This window comes from Brachypodium distachyon, chromosome 2, assembly GCF_000005505.3.
Source record: "Brachypodium distachyon strain Bd21 chromosome 2, Brachypodium_distachyon_v3.0, whole genome shotgun sequence".
NCBI classification, from domain to species: Eukaryota; Viridiplantae; Streptophyta; class Magnoliopsida; order Poales; family Poaceae; genus Brachypodium; species Brachypodium distachyon.
In genome coordinates, this window is record NC_016132.3 from 6,079,202 (window position 1) to 6,101,651 (window position 22,450).

Below are 22,450 nucleotides of genomic sequence, written 5' to 3' on the forward strand. Positions count from 1 at the left end.
ATACTGACACACATATGCTAATTACATATATATGATTACTTATTTGCCAACCGTAGTCTGATTTGCATCGGTACATATCGATCATATGATCTTGTTACTAAATCTCGCTCGCGTGTAGTAAATGTTGTCCTAATTAGTAAGGACTAGTTTTGTAAGACAAAAAAGGTGGTGGCTTATCGTTTTACAAACCTAATATAATGATGTATTTGCAGAATTCACCATAGTTGTGCCTTCAATTCCGTGATATCTCGTGCTACTGAAAGAAACATTTGTTCAAATTTGTCTGACATATCTGAAAACCTACAAACTGTCATACCATAAAGAAAGATACATGTTCCGGATATCACTACAAAACTCCCTCAAAGCAGTAGCTAGGAGCGATAGGCACGAACCTTCATCGAAGAGGATATCCTGCTTCGGTGCCGTACGGTGCGTGACTTAACAGTCACTGATATGTGAGGCCGGTCCCACGCATCAGTGAGTGTGCCGTACATCACCTAAGCATCGCCCCGTCGAAGAAGCAATGCCTTTTGTTTTACAATCAATACATCAGTGGAAGCAACATATCTACACCACATCAAATCTTGGAAAAACATATAAATGAGAGATATACAGATGAACACAAGTTGACAAATACACTGTTGGCCGGTAGTGTCGGTGCAATACGTCGTCCATCCATATCTAGCCGTCTATCGATCGGTCAAAAGTCGGACCCCACCGCTACCAAACAATATCGCTCGTATCCAAAAACTGTTCGCGATAAATGGAAACTTTTTAATTCTGATACGCAGCTGTACGCGTTAAGCACCACCAAAAATACGCGTCAGAGACCACCGAAAGCCTGGACGCAAATACAGAAGGATCGACGATCCGCGTCAGAAACCACCGAGAGCCCGTACGCCAGTCAGGGCATGTACAATGGTTGATAAGACTGTCTTATCTTAGTCATTCCACGTCAATTAGAAAAGACAACAAAACATGTTGTACAATGGGTTATCTCTTAGTGTTCTATCTTAGAATTAATGTTTAGATGAATAAAATTAACTAAATAAATGCTAAGAAAAGGTGAAATCTAGTACAATGGTAAATTTGTCTTATCTTTGTCTTATCATTCTTGTGAAGAGATCATCTCTTAATTAAGACAAGACTTGTGACTTTTCTTCATTTTTCTCTCTTCCACATCAGCTTTTATCCTATATGACATCGCTAAGAAAAAACTGACGTCACCCCGTTATACATGACCTTAAAGACCACCGAAACCCGGTACGCAAACACGGAAGAGACGGCCGCGAGGGCGCGAGGAGCCTTCCACAGCAATCTGCTGGGCATGGGCAGTGGCTGACGCGGTGGGCCAGGTCACATACAGCTCACCTCCCAAGGAAGGAAACATCCATACCCACACAGACGCCAGCACAGGTGATTAGTACCCCGCTCCATCTCCTTCCTTTTTCCTCTCCTCCATCAGTCCTTCCTCACCCATCCGTCCTCCCCTTTATCTCGCCCTCTCTCCGCCAGTCTCTTCCAAAACCCTAAAGCAAGCGCCTTTCCCCGACTCCGCCTCCCACCAAACTCCCGCCGCCGACCCGCCGCGCAGCCCCTGGCCTCGCGGCGATCTGTTCCCAGGCGGCCGCGCGGTCGCTCGCCGTGGATCGGGCGGGCCGGGATCCTTGTCCTTTCTCTCTCGTCGCAGGTTTGGTTTGATCTACTCGATCCCGTCTCTGTTAATCTCGTTTGCTTGTCACGGTGGATCTGGCGTGGGCAGGGGCTCCTCCGTCGTTTTCACCCCGCAATCTCTCGGTATTCTTTTCTTTTTTTTCCTTGCCTCTCGGGCCAAATCTTTCCGTTTCTTTTGGCTCCTGTCTAGGGCCCTGCGGTAGATTTACGCCGGTAGGTAAAAATTTTTTCCCTCCGTCGATTTAATCTCTGTTTCGCTTAATCTACGGTTATATGTTTACCCCTTCTCTGTTGATGGTTTCCTGAAGGAAGATTTGGTCTTTGTGGCGTGTGGAGGCGGCGTGGTCCAGGCAGTTCTCGGAAGGGGATCTGCTCGTCTTTCCTCCCCCGTCAAGGATCGCTGTTCCTTTGCGTAGGTTTCACGGCTATCATTTCATGGATCTCGGCGAGGATGCTCTCGCCCGGTCCAGAGCAGTACTGGGGGGGGTCTCTGGGAAGGGAGAGGGGCAGGCTCACGGGGGTTGGGTTGGGGGGCGGACTTTACTGTTTGCCTTGCTTGTTTTTTTTTGTCTGTGTGGGTCTTGTCAGTGTATCCAGCTGTGCATGGGCCTCTCGGGACTCGAGCTGGGGCTTCAACTCCGTGGCTCGTTGAAGCCGTGGCCGCGCGTCTATATCGCATGTCGCGGAAAAAAATGTTCGCAGGGCAGTAGCGAGGTCGGCCTGTGGACTGCGCAGCTTTGCTTCCTTGGCTAGGCGCATTCTTTTAGCAAGCATTAAACTCTTGCAGGTGTGAGTATGTATACGGCTTGTTCATGCACGCACGCATGCATCAGCGCTCTGCGTGTTTGCCTGCCCAGAGGATTAGTGGGCTGGGTTGCATTTATTACTATAGTTTTGTTTCGTGTTACTTTCCGTTCGTGATGTTCAGCTTTTCATCGTGTTATTCTCTATATCCCATGAACCGAATGTATTTACTTGCATGGACCTGACTCTGTGTTTATTTCCTCGTCTAATCCTGCTTCTTTGCTTCAGGCTTTCAGTGTGGTCATCTGTCATTTGATTCTCCATCCTGCAAGCGGATGCTCTCCGGTGCTTGAGGAGGTGACGTTCCGTTCTGTTGGGAAGTAACAGGATTGATCTGCAGGAAGTTGTGCTCTTTCAACTGGTAGCTAGTACAAATGGAAGCGGGTGCAGCAAAGGGCGATGGAGGTGCAGGAGCTTGTGCTGCTTCAGAACTACCTGATCCTCAGGATGCAGTAGCCGCTCAAACTGATGGCACGCCAGCAGTGCAGCCATGCGAGCATTTCTCGCTAAGGTATTCTTCTCTGTAGTCAGATGCATGCTAGCTAGCTGGTCTTTTTAACTGTCCTATCATGCCATAATATAACACTGTTTGACCAGGTTACATGGTCATCTATGTGTGCCATCGTAGGCGCTATAGCATGCATATATAAGATTAATTAATTGTCTGGTTTGATGCAAACTATTTTGTTATGTACTTTGTTTTTTCATGTATCTTTTATATTTTACATCGATCACTGAAGTCTTCAGTATGCATGGATGCATCAGTGCTACAGATATGCATGTCTATCAACCAGTTACTGCTTACTGTGCGTATGTTAATATTTTTCTTGTTTGTTTGGTCGCATGCGTTCATTCAGGCAATTCTGTAGAATTGTTCCCCGACATTTTCATTGAACCAGCTGAGCAGTATCGCACCTAATTTTGTTCCATTTTTCTTATAGCTAGGTTCAGGATGTAAGTATTTGTTATAGGATCTGCATGTAAATGGGTTTGTTACAAGTTAAAATATATTGCCTCTCTCCACGATTGCTGTATACATGTTTGAAGACTTCCAAGTTTAGTCAGTTTGCACTTTGCAGTGTCAAGAGATTTTATAGTTCATATTAATTTATCAACAGTTCACCCCTTTCAACAGGTTGCTATAACTAATTAACCTGTCCTTCACTAGTGAACTCCTTTATTGCTGATATACTAGCTTTTTCCTAATTAATGTATCTATCGATCTCTCTGCGGGTATGTTTTTCCCCTCCAGAAAAGGCAACCTTTTTCATCTATTCCTTATCTTGTTGGTGAGAAAACCAGCTGTATCCTAATTGTTTTATAAAATATCTGTTCTTTCCTTCAGGAATATATTAGAATGCATGTCCTATCGGTGCTATCTTTTTTTTTTCCTTGTGCATCTTAACTAGCATACGCCCATGGCCTAGTTCTTTCTGATATGATTTAGTTTGGTCCATATTCTAAAATGCAACTAAAATGCTCGATTATTTTAGTCATATGCATCAAATTGTTGTTTGTCATACTGTTTACATGCAGTTAAGGCTAATATACAAAATTATAGATATAAAAAAAAATCTGATTCCTATATTCTCAAAAAAGATGATAGATAAAACGGACGACCTTTGTATTATCTCTAAGTCTTGTACAGCAGATCGAACATTTTCCTTTTTCCACTCATTAGTTGTTGCACATGTCAATGAGGGCCCTTTGTCTGAACCACAAGGTTTGTGGTACAAGATACGAATGGACCTGCGAAGTGTTTTTAAATTTTGTAGTCCTTTCATGAGTTTACTCTGTCTATTCATTGAAACACACATGTTTAATGCATATGCTGGGACTATTATTGATGATTTTTTTATGCCAGAGGGTATGTTGCTCTTGTTAAGAAGACGGATCCAAAATTCTGCTCTCTATCTCAGATTTTTAAAGGCCAGCAACGATTTGCTGAACACCATATCAATTCGCGCCCATTTTCAGTACCAAACTTTCCACGATGGGATTGCTCAAAGTGCCTGGACAAGGAAAAAATGGCAGATCAAGGAGCAACATCTAGAACTGTTCCTATGGGGAAGAATGTTACAAGTGATGGTTGCTCTATTAAATTTGTTCGAAGTGCTTTAGTGCCTACTAGTGTTGATTTCAGAAGCTTATTTCCTTGCGAAAATACTTGCACACAACAATTATCTCAAGGGAAGAACGCTGATAGATCAACTCTTTTGAAGAGTACTACACCAGAAGGCAATTCCAAATGTAACTCACCTTGTGGAGTTGCTGAGGCGAATACCAGTTCACCCAAGAAAGGTATGGTAGAGCTTGCTAAATTTCTAAGTAGGAATTTTCGTTACAAAATGAGCTAACGGTAGCTGTTGTATCCGCAGATTTACAGCGGCCATGCAATAACCCTGACGCAACTGCAAATATCTCAGATAATGCTTCTGTGGATGTCATGGCAATACCTGAAGATTCTCACATTAGAGCAAGCAGAGATGGAAACAGTATGGCAATACCATCCAGTCCAAAATTTCCTGAACCAACTTTAAAGCCGAATGCAGAAGAAACTATTAAAACCAATGAGGTTCCAAATGTTGTCTGCACTACTCCCAATTTTCCTAAACCAGTATCTGGGCAGAAAGGTGATCAGGTCTGCAATAGTGGTCATTGTGAACAAGCAGCTCCAGCCAGAAATGTTCGATCTATGAAGAAAGGCAAATCAACTGCCAGGGTTGATGGTCCAGTCATAAAAATAGGCAAGAAAAAGCGAAGAAAGCGTAAACTATCTGAAATCATAAAAGAAGACCAGGCAGGGGGTTCTGGACATGGGATAGGAGTTGATGCTGATCTCTGCGAGGAGGATCGAAGTGCACATGACGATCCTTCTGGGAACTGGGTGAAAAACGTCCCCAAGAAAACGAGGACGGAAAAGAAAGACACTACTACCACCAGTGCTCAGCAAGGTGATGGTAGTATTGAAATCAGTAATCTGGAGAGGAATATGCAGAGCACAGATGACATGAGCCCAACGGAAGCTGAGCATTCCACACAGAGGTCCATATCAAAGGTAAAAACCATGAGTAAGAGGAAAATGACTTCAACTGCCAATGTCCAGCATGATAGTGTTGTTCTGGTCAGCCACCAGTCGGTGGCAGGAGTCTCGTCAAAAATTGCTAATAAGTCAAAACACAACGGAGTTGATGTTGTCGTTGAGGAACCTTTACTTAGGGACTGGACGAAAAATATCCCTAAGAAGTTAAGAACTGGGAGAAAGGATTCTTCAAGACACAAGGGTTTTGATGCTTCTTCCGGTAGCAAGAAAAATGTGCTACCTGCTACCAGTACTCAGCAAGGTGATGAAAATGTTCACACCAATAATCTGGAGAGAAATTTGCAGAACACAGATGGCATTTGCCAAATTGAATCTGAGAACTGTACACAGAGGTCCTTGTCCAAGGCAAACAGCATGAGTTTGAGTAACAGGAAGATTCCTTCAGCTGTTAATGCCCAACAAGGGAATGCAAACGCTGAAAATGGAGCTATACTCTGGAGAGATGATCAATGCCAAATGGAATCTGGAAGCTCTGTGCAGCAGCGCCTGTCAAAGGTAAGAATTAACAACACTGTGTTGCTTAGGGATAGACAGTCAGCTTCTCTTTGTTCCCATTTTTCATGAATAATGTGAAATTTTGGTTTATTTAAATTAAGAAAATCAGTTTATCAGAAGGAAATATCAACTCTGTACGGAAATATGACAAACAGGATGCATACACTATGTGCTTTGATGATCTTATTGTTAAATGAAAATTTTCCAATCTTCAATCCATATCATGTATTACATTTTTACAGTAGTGCAATATTTGTTTTCACAGTGAAAATTAGGTTCTCTGCTAAATACCATAAATGATAAACGTTCTCCCTTAATTTATCATCTCAGGTTTCGCTGGGTAAGCGTGGTATCCAACATGTGACTACCTTGGACAAGAAAATGCCTAAGAAGAAAAAGAAACAAAAGCAAGAAGCGATGCATGGAAAACAGGCTGTAATGGATGATGACATTGTTGAACTGGTTGCGAGAAATCAGGATGAGAGATCACTGATAAATGAGACTGATTCTTCTCAATCCAAGATAAGTGAAGATGAAGACTGTATCATAATATCTGTCAAGGATGGTCCAAACAATGTGTCTGTGCTTGACACTACTTCCCAGCAGAAGCTTTCGGCACCAGAAATTTACCAGAATGCATTACAGGATCATGCAGCAGCCACCACACAGGCTACCAGTATGCATCCTCTTGAATTACAGATTGCTGGTAATATAAACTCTGCCCAGGAACCACGGACTCATTTGTCCACGGAAGTAGTCACTATCGCCAGAACCTCGCCATTATTATCGCAATATAGGGATCAGTCTAGTACTGAAGCACTAGCTAACTGCTGGAGCCACGAAGAATCAAACAAGTCGATGTGGGACTCTTTCAAGAAAGCTCCAAGGGACTCATCAACCCCAACATGTGGTGCTCAATTCAGAACTAGCATTGATGCAGTTGGCTTAACTTCTGCTTCTGTGGTGGGAGCTTCTAATAATTATTATCCGTTTCAGGAGCCAGTAATTTCAGCACCTGGTCACTCTGCAGATAGAGCAGTCAACCAGTTCCAGGCAAGAACTCTCCAAAGTACAGTGTCAGCCATGGAAGCTGGTAGCTTGTATGATCGAACAAATGATGGGCCATCAGGTTTTGGTCCAAGAGAAACAACACCTGCTGCTCATCTGCTGAGACTGACAGAGTCATCAATGTTAGCAGAGTCTTACAGGAGCCAGATGGAATTTCAACTTCGGAATTTCCACAATGCACATAATCAGCACATTGGATCAGCAAGGGCATCATATGGAAGTAACATAAATGGAAAGGTTCCGTTGACATTGGAAGATTTATCACTGCATCAGCTCAAGCAAAATATGACCAGACCGTTGCGCCCACATGCTATAGTTGGTGTGTACAATCCCTCACTGCAGCAGGAAATTGCAAACTGGCCAGAGAGCAGTGGGACACAGCCGGGTTACAGAATAGGGGTGTCCAATGGGATAACATCATTTGATATGAACAGAAGGGAAAATGTTGAGATCTTGAACTCCGGAATGTTTTCAGCAAGAAGGAATGGTCTGCAGTTGGGTTCTGTTAGTTCCAGTCCAGGATTTTCTTCAGCGAGGAGCAGTACAGCTCAACCTTGGACGGGAGGCCAAGGGAGAGTTACCAATCCCTTGGATAGCCTGGTAAGACAGGAATTCTGCTCGACCAACAGAAACCCAGCTGATTTCACTGTAATTAGCGATGATAATGAGTATATGAGGGAGGACCTATGAAGCATATATTCTGATACATTTACAATCATACATTTCATATTTATATGGTGTCAAACAGTCAATACTACAACAGGAAGGCTTTGCTTGATCCTTTTGGAAGGTAAGGTGGTTATTTTCTTGTAAAAATATCACCTTGTTGGAAATGAGCCATTACTTAAGACAGTACTCTACTGATGTTGCATGCTCCCTTTCTGGATGGAGAGATTACAGTTACCATGGGCTCTGAAATTGCAGGCTCCAGCTTATATATGTAATGTAGTTGGCCAAGATGAAGTTAATCTTCCTAAGGTTGTGCGGAAAGCGATGATCATATCGTACTTGTTTTGTGCAAAAGAAAATGTGTAAGCTTTTGGTCTTGGTGGCTGGTCCGTCTTGTAATTACCATAAGGTATTTACAAATGTCGCGACTGGTGGAAAACATGGTTGGTTAGTGGTAATGTTGGCAGTTTAGTTCTAGCTCCCAGATGATGTAAACTTCCAAATTGTCGTTATTTTACTCTCAAAGGATTATGGTCAGTGGTAATATCGGTAGATTTAAGTTAGCTACCAGATGTTGTAAACTACCGAATGTTGTTTTATAAGGATGGTCAAATACCTGGTTATACTTTTATGCAGTTCGCTAGTCATGCAATGTTAATGTTGCTTCTCGCATTATCATGAGGATTTCGTAGGAATATAATTCCCTTAGATTGTCTTCAATGGGATTTTACAACTAGAAGAAGAGACACCACAATTCGAGGCGAAGAGGACTCGGGGTTGTTTTTCTTTTCACACATGCGTGCACACAGGGAGAGGGAGATCTGAAGTATCATCCATAGGAGCGTTTAATCATCTGATTTTACTACATCGGGGTGGCAAAATTGCTTCACTAGAGTGCACAAGAGAAGTAGAGAACTAGGAGGTTCTTGTAGCTGCTCGCTACGAGGAAAGACTGCAATGTTCTTCACGGCTATACAAAACAAGCACTTCCGCCGAAGTAATCCCTAAGATTGCCAAATGGAAGCGTCAGTTTGGAAATCAGGTTGAGAACTTGGTGTAAAACAACTTGTGATTGATAGACTCGAACCCGGCCTTACCGACCGTCTGAATTTCCTTTCTAGTTGTCTCCTTATGCCTTGGAGGTCGAATCACAGCCTTAATATTCTGTCAACATCCATCAGATACATTGCATTTGCTACTTGATACGATACCAAATTCATATGTGGATTTGAATGGCAGCAAACAAGGCAAGCATAGAAAGAACGTGTCACGAAGAACATATGGCATAGCCAACTTGGTCCCAACAAGGCAACAAGGACGACAGCAATGCCAGGCGCAAACCGGCGAAGCTCCGGCATCCACCTCTCAGAAGAAATTCAGGCCATTAGTATGCAGCTGATAGCTTCGATCAAATAAAATGAAGTAATCCTTGCCTTGAAAAACAAAAACCGAGGTAGGGAAGAATGAAATTTGAGTGCCTCCTTGTGAACATTCTCATAGCTTGCTCCGCTGGTGAGGGAGAAGGACAGGATGAACACATCAGCTCCCCTGAAGCTCAGCCTCAGAGGCCTCAACCTGCTGTAATCCTCTTGACCTGAACCCACCCAAATTAGTAAATTACCATTGGAAAAGGGAAACATTCCACATCGGAGTTGGGGGAGAAAGTCAAGAAGCTAGGGAAGATCTTTTTGTTTACCTGCGGTGTCCCACTCCCAGAGACCGAGGTTGACGATGCTCCCGTCCACGGACACGCTGGCGCTGAAGTTGTCGAACACGCATGGTGGGTGTGTCTGTAATCCTGCACACAGGAGCAGCCATTTTATCAGAGGAAAACCAGATCGAAATCGGGGCGAGGCAGATAGTACAGTGGTGGATGGATTAATGGCGAGCGGGGGCAGAGATCGATGGAGGAAGAGGAAGAGGGAGGTGTAGTAGAGATACTCAACGGTGGGGGAACTTGACGCACCTGGGCACGTGGCCCTCTCGACGCTTCCAGGACAGAAACTTGATTATGTTTTCAGGTTCGGATCTTCCGTCCCCAACAACAATGCAGTAGTAAAAAATAAACAACATGGTGGCGACGGGAATGGCCCTTTATTTTTCTGAATGGAACCCTCCGTATTCCATTAACTAACATGCACGGTTAAATCACTGATCACCATGGATCCTATCTGAACCCAAAGAATCAGGCAAACGACCGGATAGCTTCTTCAGGTTCAGTAGAGCATGAACACAGTCCTTCGCCGAGTTACAATTCAGTAATTGCAACCTCACCTCTTCCGGCCGCAACGCCCTGCACCTCTTTCTAACATCTCTGCATTTTAGGAAAAGAGGACACCCCGTCCTCAAACAGTGCAGTACAGAGGGTGGCTGTTATGTGCAAGCCTCCATAGGAAATGATGTGTACTTCAGGAGAGCCCTCCAACTCCCAAAGCTTCTGTCACGTCAATTGGTCTCTATCAAGTGCCCTGTGAGTCTGTGACCCTTCCTCGCGGCAAGCGACACAAAGGTAAGTTCATTGGGGCCACGTTGTGTGATGATCTCCTGGTATCACATCTCAGTAACCAATGATCTTGCTAAATTTTAATGCTCTCGGTAAATCATCTGGATAATGTCATCACAAAGACTCTTTGTCAGGTCAAAACAAGCCTTCAACATATCTCATTTCCTGCCTTTGAGAGCAAATGTTCTTTCCAGCCCTGAATTCCTTTGCAAACTTTCTCCTGACATATGCAAAACATCTGCCAACAATATAAGCCGGCATCCCCAGGTATTTCCCACTCTGTGCTTCCATCTGCATCCCAAAAATTGCATTATTGATTGTTTAACTTCCTGTGCCTCGTTTTGGCACTGATTGGCACCGAAGATTTATCCCGATTTATTATCTGCCCAGAACATTGTTCATAGAACTGAAGATTGGGATTGATTTCTGCAACTGCTACATGAATTTCCAGAAGAAGCGGCGAATCCTCTGCAAACAGTAAATGGTTGACAGACAGTGCTGGTTGGCAGAATTTAATCCTGTTTCAACATGTTATGTCTCTCTGCTTTATTTAGTAAAGCCGATAAGCCTCCAGCGCATAACAGGAAGAGACCGGGTAGGGCAATATGGGACTAGGGATGACAAAATCAGTCAACTCTCCATTCACCCAGAATCTGTAACTCACCGTATTAATACAATTACTCATCAACTCAATAAAAACAGGACTGAAACTCATCCTACAAATCATTCCCCTCAAAAAGCCCCATCCAATTCTATCATAGGCCTTACTCATATCCAATTTTGTAGCTGTGTAACTTATCGACCCAATCCCCTTTCTTTTCATAAAGTAGATAATCTCAGAAGATATACACGGTCCGATAAAGTTTGACAGATACCGACGAATCACAATGAGCCACGTGGCCCCTATTTAATTTCATTTTCTCAAAATCCATATCCTCAGTCCTGTAATTTGTTAATTTTGGGGCCCAAATAAATTCCAAAAATTATGAAATTTTAAGGTCAGGCTTAAAATCTTTTTCTCTACCTACCGTAAAAATTTCGGCTCATTTTGAGCAACATCGAAATTAATCCTTCACATTAAAAGGGCTTTACAGAAAATCCAAAAGCATGTTTAAATTTTTGATAAAATTAATATGAATTCATATTTGAGTTCTATGAAATATAAAACTATCAAATAATTATTTTCATGGATTTTAGAAATAGGTTTTATATAGTTAAAATAGAAAATATTCATTCGGGTCCAAACAAACTCCAAGAATCTTGAAAATTCTCACGGATTCATCTTGTAAGTATCAAGTACTCCCTCCATTCCACAATACAACGTGTATAAATTTTTCTCATTTGTTCCACAATACACCTCATTTTTCTCTTGTTACCCGCACCCGGCCAGTAACTACCCACATTCATTTATTATTAACCCAATATGAGTGGTCAGACATTAAAAACGAGAGCTGCATTGGTCCAAGTGTACAAATCTATACACGTTCTATTGTGGAATGGAGGGAGCATGTGAGTGCACACAAAGCAAGGTCACTGGAGAATTGTTTATGAGTGTTTGGAAAACTACCTATCAGCAAATAGTCAACCTATCGGCAATGCACAGACGTGTAGACGACAATGCTCATCAAATCTAGGGCAACTTAAATATCCGACATGCGCATCCCTACAACACTTTTCACCGCTGTTGTTTTAGGCTAGGAATGCTTTTTCACGGGAAGTAAGCTACTCGAGGTCCATCATGTAGTGATTTTTTAATAATTATGAAATACTGATTGAGATCTGATGGGTAGTTAGACTAATTAATCCACATTTCTCTTCAAACCCCAGATAGATGTTGGATTGGTTCATTGTCAGCCTGCACCGTAGGAGGCACCCTGCTTGCCGAACTGATATCATACTCATATCACTAAAGAGATCCATGTATTGTAGTGTGTTTTTATTGCCGCCTTGTGTTGCTTCGATATGTTCTACTCCTTCCATTCCTAAACATTTGTCCTAAGTCAAACTTCTTCAAGTTTGACCATATTTATAGACAAATCTATTAAGATCTACAATATCAAATGATTATACTACGAATATATATAGTGACAGATTTAATAAAACTAATTTAGAGTTCTAGATGTTTGAAGATTTTTTTATAAATTTGGTCAAACTTGAACAAATTTGACTTAGAACAAAGTTAAGACTACTAATGTCCACGCGATAGTTTAGAATAAACTTGAATGTATTTAAACAGAGGTAGCACTAGGTTGTTCAATTGAAGTGGAGCTTACGAATTTGGTTTCCACCAATCACACATGTACCTAGCAGCTAGCTTGTACTCGTGCATCAAAGGAGTTTTTTAATTAGGGATAACCAAGGAGTTTTTTCTTTGAAAGAAATCAAGGAGTTTTGTTCTAGTATTGTGTTTTTCGCTCACTCGAAAGAGGGTATACTTCAACATTGATTTGCATCAAACTTGTAATCTTCTTAAAAGGGAGTGTAGCAAGCAAAAGTCTTTCAATAAGCGAAAATTCCTTCCGGCTCCCGTTTCCTAGGCGTGGTATACGACCGAAGCCTCTCACGTACATGATCGTATCTGACCGTTTTGGCCCAGGTGCAGAATCCATTTATCAGGGAGGACACCACAGTTTGGCCCATGTACCGCAAAGTTCTTCCTGGATGGTGGCACAAGTTGCTGATGTTTACGGCTGAGCCTCTCTCTAATACTTTTTTTATCACTGAAAACCAAACCTGAGACCGGAATGAATTCGCAAAATTGTTTGATCGATCCAAATCTGCAAAATTTCATCCTCGTTGAACACTAGAATGTACTCTTCCGATCCTAAATTCTTGTCTCAAATTTGTCCAAATATGTACGTATGTATTCTTAAAAAACGTCTAGATACATGTAATATTTCGACAACAATTTAGGATCGGAGGGAATACTATCGAAATTTGGCAAAACATATCCATAAATTTCATTCCATCAAATTCCATTCCATCAAACTTCAACCCACCTATGTCGGGTCCAGTATAAGACACCGTTTTGTACGCAATACCAGGCCAAAACGTCCAACATGTGCCTTCGCGGTGGACCGAAAACCCTTTGATTCCGACCTACCTAGCACACAGGACCCAAAAATCTGTGTCCAGGTAAGCGTAATATCATCTACTACTAGCCGGTCTTTTTTTTTTTGGCTTTGGGCTGAAAAACATAGGTCTGGCCGGGCCGACAGGTGCCAAATTTTTCTAAGACTTATCATATGGCATTTGGTGTGCATATTACTATTTTCCTTTTAATATAAACACAACAAGGAAGCTTTCAATAGCTTTTCCCGCAGTAATTAAAAAACTTAATTGGCTTCCTGTTTTGATTGATATTAACTGTAATTAAGCTACGACACGTAATACCGTTAAAGATTACTAAAAGGATTGTGCCTGTGTTATTCCAGATCCCACACCCGTAAACATGGGCAGATACATTACCGACATTCATAACCAGACCATCGAGTACCTGCATGTATATAGCTGGCCTGCCACGTAATCTACTAGACCATCCAGATTTGGCACAAACTTATTCTGCTGGATCATGATAGTCAAGTGATTAACTTTTGCCAAAATTAAGTTAGCTACAGCTCGTTCATCATCCGTATATGTGGTGTATATAAATCACAAACATCGCACAGTGATCCATAGTTCGATACCGCATAAACCATCGTCTTCCTCTTGTTATAGGTTTGTCGATGGCTCCTACAATGGTGTCTTTTACCAGTATCTTGCTACCGCTTCTTCTGTTGGCCACCCTTCATTCTACACCCACGCTCTGCTACGTCAATCCGGCCTCTCCAGTGGTACAGAAAGATGACACGAAAACCTCGGCTGGCCGCACTTACATTGTGCTCGTCGAGCCACCGCGCTTGGCCGACCAGTACGCGCACCGCCGATGGCACGAGTCTTTCTTGCCGAGCCCGTGCGCCGACGTCTCCGGCAAGCCATGTCTCCTCCACTCTTACACCGAAGCGTTCAGCGGGTTCGCCGCGAGGCTCACCGACGTTGAGCTCGACGCGGTGGCCAAGAAGCCAGGGTTCGTGCGCGCGTTCCCAGACCGAATGTTGCAGCCCATGACCACGCACACGCCTGAGTTCCTCGGGCTGAGGACCGGCACCGGGTTCTGGACCGATGCTGGCTACGGGAAGGGGGTCATTGTCGGGCTACTCGACACCGGCATCTACGCAAAGCACCCTTCCTTCGACGACCATGGCGTCCCGCCACCCCCCGCGAGGTGGAAAGGCTCGTGCAAGGCGGAACGGTGCAACAACAAGCTCATCGGTGCCATGTCATTTACCGGAGACGACAACTCCGATGACGACGAAGGTCATGGGACGCACACCTCGTCCACGGCCGCCGGGAACTTCGTAGCCGGCGCATCGAGCCATGCTGTTAGTGCGGGCACAGCGGCCGGAATTGCTCCCGGTGCCCACATCGCCATGTACAAGGTGTGCAATTCTCTTGGCTGTACCGAATCCGCCGTACTAGCCGGGCTGGACAAGGCCGTCAAGGATGGGGTGGACGTGCTCTCGATGTCCCTCGGCGGTGGAAGCAGTTTCAGGTTCGATCAAGACCCGATCGCCATGGCCACGTTTAGAGCAGCATCCAAGGGCGTCATCGTGGTGTGCTCAGCGGGCAACAATGGCCCCACCCCGGGCTCGGTCACCAACGACGCGCCGTGGTTGCTCACGGTCGCCGCGGGCTCGGTTGACCGGAGCTTTGATGCCGCCGTTCATCTAGGGAACGGCAAGATCATCGAGGGACAAGCACTTAACCAGGTGGTGAAGCCGAGCTCAGAGCTGTACCCGCTACTCTACTCCGAAGAACGGCGTCAATGCTCTTACGCGGGTGAAAGTTCCGTTGTCGGAAAGATGGTGGTCTGTGAGTTCGTGCTGGGTCAGGAGTCTGAAATCCGTGGCATAATCGGTGCTGGCGCTGCCGGCGTGGTCCTATTCAACAACGAAGCCATCGACTACGCCACCGTTCTTGCCGACTACAACTCAACCGTGGTGCAGGTGACCGCGGCCGACGGCGCCGTCCTCACAAATTATGCGAGATCCACGAGCAGCTCTAAGGCTGCTCTCAGTTACAATAACACAGTGCTAGGCATCCGGCCAGCCCCCATTGTGGCGTCGTTTTCTTCCAGAGGCCCAAGCCGTTCCGGCCCCGGAGTGCTCAAGCCGGACATATTGGCACCGGGGCTGAACATCCTCGCCGCATGGCCGCCAAGGACGGACGGCGGGTATGGGCCTTTCAACGTCTTATCCGGCACATCCATGTCGACGCCCCATGTCAGTGGCGTTGCGGCGCTCATCAAGAGCGTGCATCCGGGGTGGTCGCCGGCTGCCATCAAGTCCGCCATCGTGACGACGGCAGATGCTGTGAACAGCACCGGTGGCTCCATCCTGGACGAGCAGCACAGGAAAGCCAACGTGTTCGCAGCAGGAGCCGGCCACGTGAACCCTGCGAGAGCTGCAGACCCCGGCCTGGTGTACGACATCCATGCCGATGAGTACGTCGGCTACCTCTGCTGGCTCATCGGCAATGCCGGCCCGGCAACCATCGTGGGCAACTCCAGGTTGCCCTGCAAAACGTCGCCCAAAGTTAGTGACTTGCAACTCAACTACCCGACGATAACCGTGCCGGTGGCATCATCACCGTTCACCGTGAACCGGACGGTGACGAATGTCGGGCCAGCGCGCTCAACGTACACGGTGAAGGTAGATGCTCCCAAGTCACTGGCGGTGCGTGTCTTTCCCGAGACACTGGTGTTCTCCAAGGCTGGAGAGAAGAAGACCTTCAGTGTATCAGTTGGCGCCCACGGCGTGCAAGCAGACGAACTTTTCTTGGAGGCGAGCTTGAGCTGGGTGTCAGGGAAGCACGTCGTCCGGAGCCCAATCGTCGCCGTCTTCGTCTCTGCTCCTCCTCCGCCGTCACCGGGAAGGACGTCCGTGCCATGAGATGGATGGAAATTCCCCATGTATTTAATTCGTTGCGGGTGTTCTTTTTTGTTTTTTTTGTGTCGCATAAACAATGGTAATGCATGGCTGCAATTTGTGGGTTTCCACGACATTTCGTGTTCTGAATGATTTTATGCCTTTGCCTGAAACTCCGTACACCATCGTTGAGCTGAGGCTTGAGAGTGACATGGAAGCCTGTATGGTGATTGGTAAGTTCAACATTTCATTAAGAACATAAAAAAGGTGTTATATTGAATCTTTCATGGCTTAACTGTCAACCGAAAAGACTGAGGATCAATTTCTGAATAGGGTTACTCATGGAACCTCTGGAGCTTGCTTTTCGTGGGATCAGAAACAGTGAGCCAACAGTACTAAAGCACGATTATATTGGCCATTGGCAAACTGCTAATTATAAGCCCTCGATTCTTCCTCTGTAATAGAGGCACGATTATATTGTCACTGGCTAGCACAGCTCCTGCTAATTGTTCGAGATGGGTAAGAATCTGGTCACTGAAGTAAAAACATGATCGTAGAGAGCAAATACTTGTTAAAAACCAGCATGTCACAAAACCAGTTCAATTGCATTTGGTTTCGTGGCAGTATGGCACCTAGCCTATGTGCTTGATTAAAGGCATATCCTTTTAAGAATCCTAAATTAACGGAGTTATTGACCGTTGGCTAGTTCCCTCTTCTCTCTCAAGCCTCAAGTGTTGTGCACAAGAATAAATTAACGTATGAGGTTTATGAAAAATTCACACAACTTGGAAAAGAAGATTCAGATCTATGTTATTTAGGAGATCATTTTAGTCTGCTAGATCTTGACGACGCGCGTTGCAGCACTAGCGAATCTGAATGATCTATGTATATTGTGTTTGATATGATATTACAGTAATAAAACGACAAGAAGTTTCGATCATGAGCAGGAATGGTCTTTAGGAAGGCAATATTAATCAATCCCACAGTGCACCTATAAAAGTAAAATTAACCAATCTAAAGCATATCATGTTTTGTATGTACGTTTTATATAGTAATTAGTCTACAATTAAAACTCAATTAGAACACGAGTTGGCCAGTGCATTTACATTTGTATTGGATTGATCAACCGTTTCATGTGACATTAGCTATGTATATGTAGAATTGAAGTTTAGAGATAACCAGTCAGTTGTTGTTCTCTACCTGAGACGACTAACTATAGTTGATATGTATCACACTGCACACACAGTTAAAGTTTACATGGTGGCCAATTAGTCGTTTGCTGCTATGCCATGTAATCCAGAATGACATTTTAGAATGCAACCTGACTGATGGTTTCATTTTACATAGCTATTTATATGGAATTAAAATTCAGATCACCATCTAGTTGCTGGTCTCTACCTGATACGGTCGACAATATGTGATATATATCACACTATACACAAACTTAAAGTTTACATGATGGTCAATCGGTCGTTTGTTATATGTCGTGTCTACGCCAAGTTATATTAGCATACAGAAGTTTGACGATAATGAATCATAATGTTATAATAAAGTTTAATTTACGTGATGGATTAAACTTTAAGTCCTGAGCTAATTAAATTGTTTTGGTCTTTGCAGCTAGACAGTTAATCGCTCGTCCATGATGTTAATTAGTAATTAGAGTTAAAAATTTGGGTCATGTATTGACATATAATTATGATTTTTTAAATACCCACTAATAACTAAGAGTTAAAACATTTAAGTACCCTTGATATTGCTTTTAATATCTAATAGATTCTAGCCCATCAAATATATGTCCATCATTGAATCTTGACAGTTAGATATAAGATCCAACTGTCATAAATAGTTCCGATGACGTGGATCATCAGCATGGTGCCTTCCCTCTGTACCGCCGATATTGCTTTTAGTTCCCTATAATATAATAGATTTCTACCCATACATAAATGTTTTTAGTGTGAATCTAGCTAGGCGTTGTAGCCTGTCAATTGATGAAAATACCTTTTCCAGATAATGATTTGGTTCCAGAAAATATTGTCATTTCTCATCGGTCTCCTTTTAAATTTAGTGTATCAATTCTTGGTCTATGTGGATGGTAAGCTAATCCGCAGATAATATTGCACCGAGGTGTTGTCGTTATATTTGTTTTGAACCATGCACATGTAGGTGTTGTAGTCTGCCAATTTGGCAGTAGTAACAAAGAAATACATTTTCTAAATAACGAATCAAATAAGGACGATATACATACCTCTTGTTTAAGTTTATTAGTGCAGTGGCGGAGGGAATAATTTTAGTTTTTTAGTTTTCGTGCTGGCCCTTCTTATAATTAATTTCTGGCTGTGCCCCTGCTTTGGTGTACCCTGTTTGTCAAAACAACAACAAAAAATAGTGCTCCCTTGCGGTTAATGAATTGAGATGGGTTGAAGACAAATATGGGTATTCAGTTTTGGATACCCAGTTTTGGATATGCTGGAGAAGTTGGAGACATTTTGAATATCCATATTTTCTCTTTCTCCCACCCATAATGGTTTTGGATACTCAAAATATAAGCATGTTGTTGGAGATGATCTTTGGCTTATCTGGTGGGTGCGTCTATGTCTCGGCTGTTTCATTCCGCCGACAAGCACCATGGAAGGGTACGACACCAGCATCCCGGTCGCCAAGGGCTATTATGGACCGGTCAGCGGATCCGGGATCATTATCCAAGGCAAATCTTTCTACGCCGGCACACTAGCTGCAGCTGTACCAGCAGAAGGCCGAGGCCGACCTCTTCGCGTGCTCCTGCCTCGGCAAGGGCTCCTCCAACAATGTCCAGCGTACGCCCGCGTTTGCCACGGCCCAGGTGGACTACATCCTGGGCTCCAACCCGAGGGCGACGAGCTACATGGTCAGCTACAACGCCACGTACCCGCGGGAGGCGCATCACCGTGGCGCGTCCATTGTTCCCTTCAAGTCCAACCAAGGACGAAGAATATGTTTGTTTAATATAAAATTTGTTTTTGTTTAATATGCACTAATATGTTGAATTTATGGCTCCGTCCACGAGGGGTACTCTAGCTGGTACGGTCGGAAGGGGAGCAACCCGAACCTGCTGGATGACACCATCGTTGGTGGCCCTGATGAGTACGATAACTTTGCCGATCACAGCAGTAACTACCAGCAGATTGAGGCCACCACCTACAACAGTGTGCCGCTCATGGGCGTGCTCGTTCGTTTGATCGGCCAGTTTCAGACGGCAAGTAACTTAGGCTACATGCATTTCTCTGTCATGGCCTGGCATTTGTGTGCATGCGATTCTTTTCGGGACTTATCTGGGAGATAAATCACCGTAATTTGATTTGAGATTTTGTATTCATCTTGCAGAGATTGCTACGGCAGGAATCAAGAGTGACAACCAGACCTCGCTTCCATCTCTTCCCCCACCGTAATAAATAATTTACTCCTGAACTTTTCGACTTTCTTGATTCAGTTGACTATAACAGAGTAATTCTTGATTGACCTTGTGCGCACGTGTTGCAGCTACTGATGAACCACAGGCCTCGCGGATCGTGATCGAGCAGAACGCGACGCTGTCGTGTTGTGGATGGAGCGGTACACGGCGACGCTCCAGGAGCTCCACATCGGCATCGCCCAAGCTGTACGGCCTGGTGCGGGGGCTCCGGGAGACGCGGCACGGCCATGTGCTCCCGGGCTCGGACCCGACGCTGCCCGCTAGCAGGAGCGCAGTGTTCACCGCCGTGATTTTTTTATTTCCTCTAAAATCGAGGGCAATGGCCGTCAGTGATGGGGCAGACATCAGTGGCATCAGTAGCGGGCTTCATGCCCGCCTATCTCATCACCTGCAGTAGTCGTGATGCTCTTGTCTAGCGTCATGCGGTAGTCGTGACGGCTATCAAGATAACGAGGAGGGCCGCCATTTCTCCTTCCTTGCTTCTCATTCTTACTTAGAGATGACTCCATATTCACTTACAAAACTGTGACAGGTAATTTGAATCAGAGGGAATACAACAATTGTAATCAACAACCTACAATGCCAAACCATTATCACTATCACTAGATCCGGTATCAAATATGTGGTCATGGCGCATTGATATACTCCTTCCGTCCCGAAATAACTGTCGCGGTGGCATTTTTTCAAAAAAAAAACCTTTGAAATATTTTGACCTCAACCCCCTCGAAGTATTTTTCATATCGATCAAACTTTACAAAGTTTAACGGTCAATAGAATTTGGATTTTTACGTCTTATATCTTATATCTTAAAAGCATTCCCGCTTTAACGAAGTCTACAGGGGAAGTGGTGGTAAAAAAGAAGTCGACGGGGAAGTGTGGAGACAGACCGAAGCAAGTAGGCAATCAACCCCCGTCGCCTCGTTGTGACCGGTCGCACCCGTCAAATCGACGATCCCGGTCCACTTCCCATTCCCAGGCACGCCGCCTACACGCACGCCGCGAGCATGGGCACCCCAGCGCCGCCCCCGGCGTGGATGGCCGCCGCTGCCCGCAAGTGGCTGGAGGACGCCGGCGCCCTCGGGGAGGACGTCGCCGGCGCCGCCGACGGCCGCAGGGCCTTCAACGCGCTGCCGCTGTCCGGTGTGCGCGTAGCCCTCGCCGAGCGCGGCCGCGTCCTCTGCTCGCTCCGCGTGCCCGGACACCTCACAGTACGTGCGCGGCGCGTTCCCCCTTCGCCGGCCTATCTCGAGCCAGCCAGCGCCGGGGCGCTGCGCTCTCCCTCTCTCTCTCTCTGAAGTACAGTAATTGATTTCCTTTTCCCCGTTGGTTCATTTTCCAATTTGTTCTGTTGGGATTTGGGCGCAGGACGCGGAGGGGAACTGGCACGCGGGGGCGATCGCGGCGGTGATGGACGACGTCTGCGCGGCGGCGATCATGTCGGTGGAGGGCATCATCAAGGTCTCCGTCCACTACGACATCTCCTACTTCTCGCCCGCCAAGCACAAAGTGCGCTCTCTCTACCTACTCCTTTTTGAAATAAAATATCTGAAAGTAGATTAATGTTCATTGGCACTGTTGAGGCGGCGATTAGGTTGCGTACTGTGTTCCGTTCATTAAAATAAGTCCGCTCATATGAAATTGGATTGTCCAGGAGTAGGCGAGCCTGATATTTCCTGTAAAGCTACCTTTTTTTTTCAGGAAGAGCATTTGATTAATTATTCCTTGTGAACATGTGCATTGCAAAGTCGTCGGAGTAGAGTACCCATCCGTAGATGCTTTTCTTGAGACCTTTCAACCACTTCTTATTTGAGAATAGTTAGGCAAGAAACTGCAAATGTGGTTTCTTCGCCAGGGCTGCATACTTTTGTTTCCTCCTCTGCTATTGCAGCATAGGCTCCCATTTTCCAAAATATAACAGGCAACAGTTATGTTACCCTAGATGGAAGATCCCCAAACAGATTAAGGCCATGGCATTTTCGGTCATGGCACACTGAGGTTTAAAAGCATTCTTAACATGACCCAATTTAAGCATTTCACCGTTTCAGAATCCAGATCCTTTTCGTTAATTGCACAATTTGAGCTGTTTGCAATCCTCAGATCCCACAAGTTGCGGTTCTCGTCTTCTGAATTTGTATGCATTTTTCATACTCGCGCGTGCAAGTTTTTTTTTAAAGGATGAAGTGAATGTTGCTGAAATTTTTTGTAGGAGGAAGTGGAGATGGACGGGAGGGTGGTCGATCATAAAGGGAGGATGACGGCGGTGACCACGGAGGTCCGGAAGAAGGAGACCGGTGAGCTGGTGGCGATCGGCCGGCAGTGGATGACCACCTCAAGACCAAAGGGGTCCCAAGGGAGCAAACTATGATACACATACAGATCAGTTGTTCATACTCCTTTGTGCCGTAATCCCTCGAGTAAATAATTGTCGGATCAGCCTCAATTTTCACCGTAAGGTAGATGTAATTAGTTTGTCGCAGCTAGAGTTCGAGTTTTACAGCTCGTGATTTTTCTCGTGCAAATACAATTCCATATAGCACTACTTCTGTTTCAAATTACATGATGTTTCAGAGAGCGTACAGTCAATAGATATTTGACTGCTAATTAATACTGCCTCCGGTGGTAAATACACGTCGTCCTAGAACGCGTCCGGTCAAACCTCATCAATTTTGGCTCTCGGTCGTATAAAATGTGAAAATAATGTCATTGGATTTGTTACGAAA

The 22,450-nt window shown here is 44.8% G+C and overlaps 3 protein-coding genes and 1 long non-coding RNA gene across 9 annotated transcripts; 3 read left to right on the forward strand and 1 right to left on the reverse strand.

Annotated features, from left to right (window-relative positions):
• Positions 1 to 1,452: 1,452 nt before the first annotated feature.
• LOC100835704 lies at positions 1,453 to 8,448 on the forward strand. Of its 3 annotated transcripts, none has more exons than XR_001406396.1 (6): positions 1,453 to 1,690; positions 2,707 to 2,989; positions 4,343 to 4,779; positions 4,857 to 6,076; positions 6,407 to 7,934; positions 8,045 to 8,448. XR_001406396.1 is itself a non-coding variant. In XM_010232352.2 (5 exons), the coding sequence occupies exons 2-5, from the start codon at positions 2,853 to 2,855 to the stop codon at positions 7,832 to 7,834; spliced, it is 3,222 nt and encodes a 1,073-aa protein (XP_010230654.1). In that variant the 5' UTR covers positions 1,453 to 1,690; positions 2,707 to 2,852; the 3' UTR covers positions 7,835 to 8,448. The 3 variants fall into 3 exon arrangements, 1 of the variants encoding a protein (XP_010230654.1); XR_730269.2 differs by having other exon boundaries at positions 8,069 to 8,448; XM_010232352.2 differs by having other exon boundaries at positions 6,407 to 8,448.
• Positions 8,449 to 8,497: 49 nt separating this feature from the next.
• Positions 8,498 to 10,172, reverse strand: LOC112270943. Of its 4 annotated transcripts, none has more exons than XR_002963629.1 (4): positions 9,780 to 10,172; positions 9,510 to 9,611; positions 8,911 to 9,407; positions 8,498 to 8,817 (listed from the first exon to the last, which is right to left on the reverse strand). It is a non-coding gene; the product is annotated as an uncharacterized LOC112270943 (long non-coding RNA). The 4 variants fall into 4 exon arrangements; XR_002963630.1 differs by having other exon boundaries at positions 9,760 to 10,172; XR_002963631.1 differs by lacking the exon at positions 9,780 to 10,172 and adding an exon at positions 9,679 to 9,697.
• Positions 10,173 to 14,053: 3,881 nt separating this feature from the next.
• Positions 14,054 to 20,127, forward strand: LOC100836323 (subtilisin-like protease SBT4.13). Its single transcript, XM_010234720.2, has 3 exons — positions 14,054 to 16,252; positions 19,658 to 19,703; positions 19,799 to 20,127. The coding sequence occupies exons 1-3, from the start codon at positions 14,054 to 14,056 to the stop codon at positions 20,125 to 20,127; spliced, it is 2,574 nt and encodes an 857-aa protein (XP_010233022.2).
• A 481-nt stretch (positions 20,128 to 20,608) lies between these two features.
• On the forward strand, positions 20,609 to 22,335 carry LOC100828378 (acyl-coenzyme A thioesterase 13). Its single transcript, XM_003565922.4, has 3 exons — positions 20,609 to 20,938; positions 21,096 to 21,236; positions 21,937 to 22,335. The coding sequence occupies exons 1-3, from the start codon at positions 20,735 to 20,737 to the stop codon at positions 22,093 to 22,095; spliced, it is 504 nt and encodes a 167-aa protein (XP_003565970.1). The 5' UTR covers positions 20,609 to 20,734; the 3' UTR covers positions 22,096 to 22,335.
• The last annotated feature ends 115 nt before the right edge of the window (positions 22,336 to 22,450 follow it).

What these genes read in the sequence shown, in the direction of transcription:
- LOC100828378 (XM_003565922.4), top strand. Translation starts at nt 20,735, where the DNA reads ATGGGCACCCCAGCGCCGCCCCCGGCGTGGATGGCCGCCGCTGCCCGC. An exon ending in GCGTGCCCGGACACCTCACA is followed by an intron (nt 20,939 to 21,095) that starts GTACGTGCGCGG and finishes ATTTGGGCGCAG; the next exon opens with GACGCGGAGGGGAACTGGCA. An exon ending in TCTCGCCCGCCAAGCACAAA is followed by an intron (nt 21,237 to 21,936) that starts GTGCGCTCTCTC and finishes AATTTTTTGTAG; the next exon opens with GAGGAAGTGGAGATGGACGG.
- LOC100835704 (XM_010232352.2), top strand. Translation starts at nt 2,853, where the DNA reads ATGGAAGCGGGTGCAGCAAAGGGCGATGGAGGTGCAGGAGCTTGTGCT. An exon ending in TACCAGTTCACCCAAGAAAG is followed by an intron (nt 4,780 to 4,856) that starts GTATGGTAGAGC and finishes TTGTATCCGCAG; the next exon opens with ATTTACAGCGGCCATGCAAT. An exon ending in TGCAGCAGCGCCTGTCAAAG is followed by an intron (nt 6,077 to 6,406) that starts GTAAGAATTAAC and finishes TTATCATCTCAG; the next exon opens with GTTTCGCTGGGTAAGCGTGG.
- LOC100836323 (XM_010234720.2), top strand. Translation starts at nt 14,054, where the DNA reads ATGGTGTCTTTTACCAGTATCTTGCTACCGCTTCTTCTGTTGGCCACC. An exon ending in TCCGGAGCCCAATCGTCGCC is followed by an intron (nt 16,253 to 19,657) that starts GTCTTCGTCTCT and finishes TTGCTACGGCAG; the next exon opens with GAATCAAGAGTGACAACCAG. An exon ending in CTTCCATCTCTTCCCCCACC is followed by an intron (nt 19,704 to 19,798) that starts GTAATAAATAAT and finishes CACGTGTTGCAG; the next exon opens with CTACTGATGAACCACAGGCC.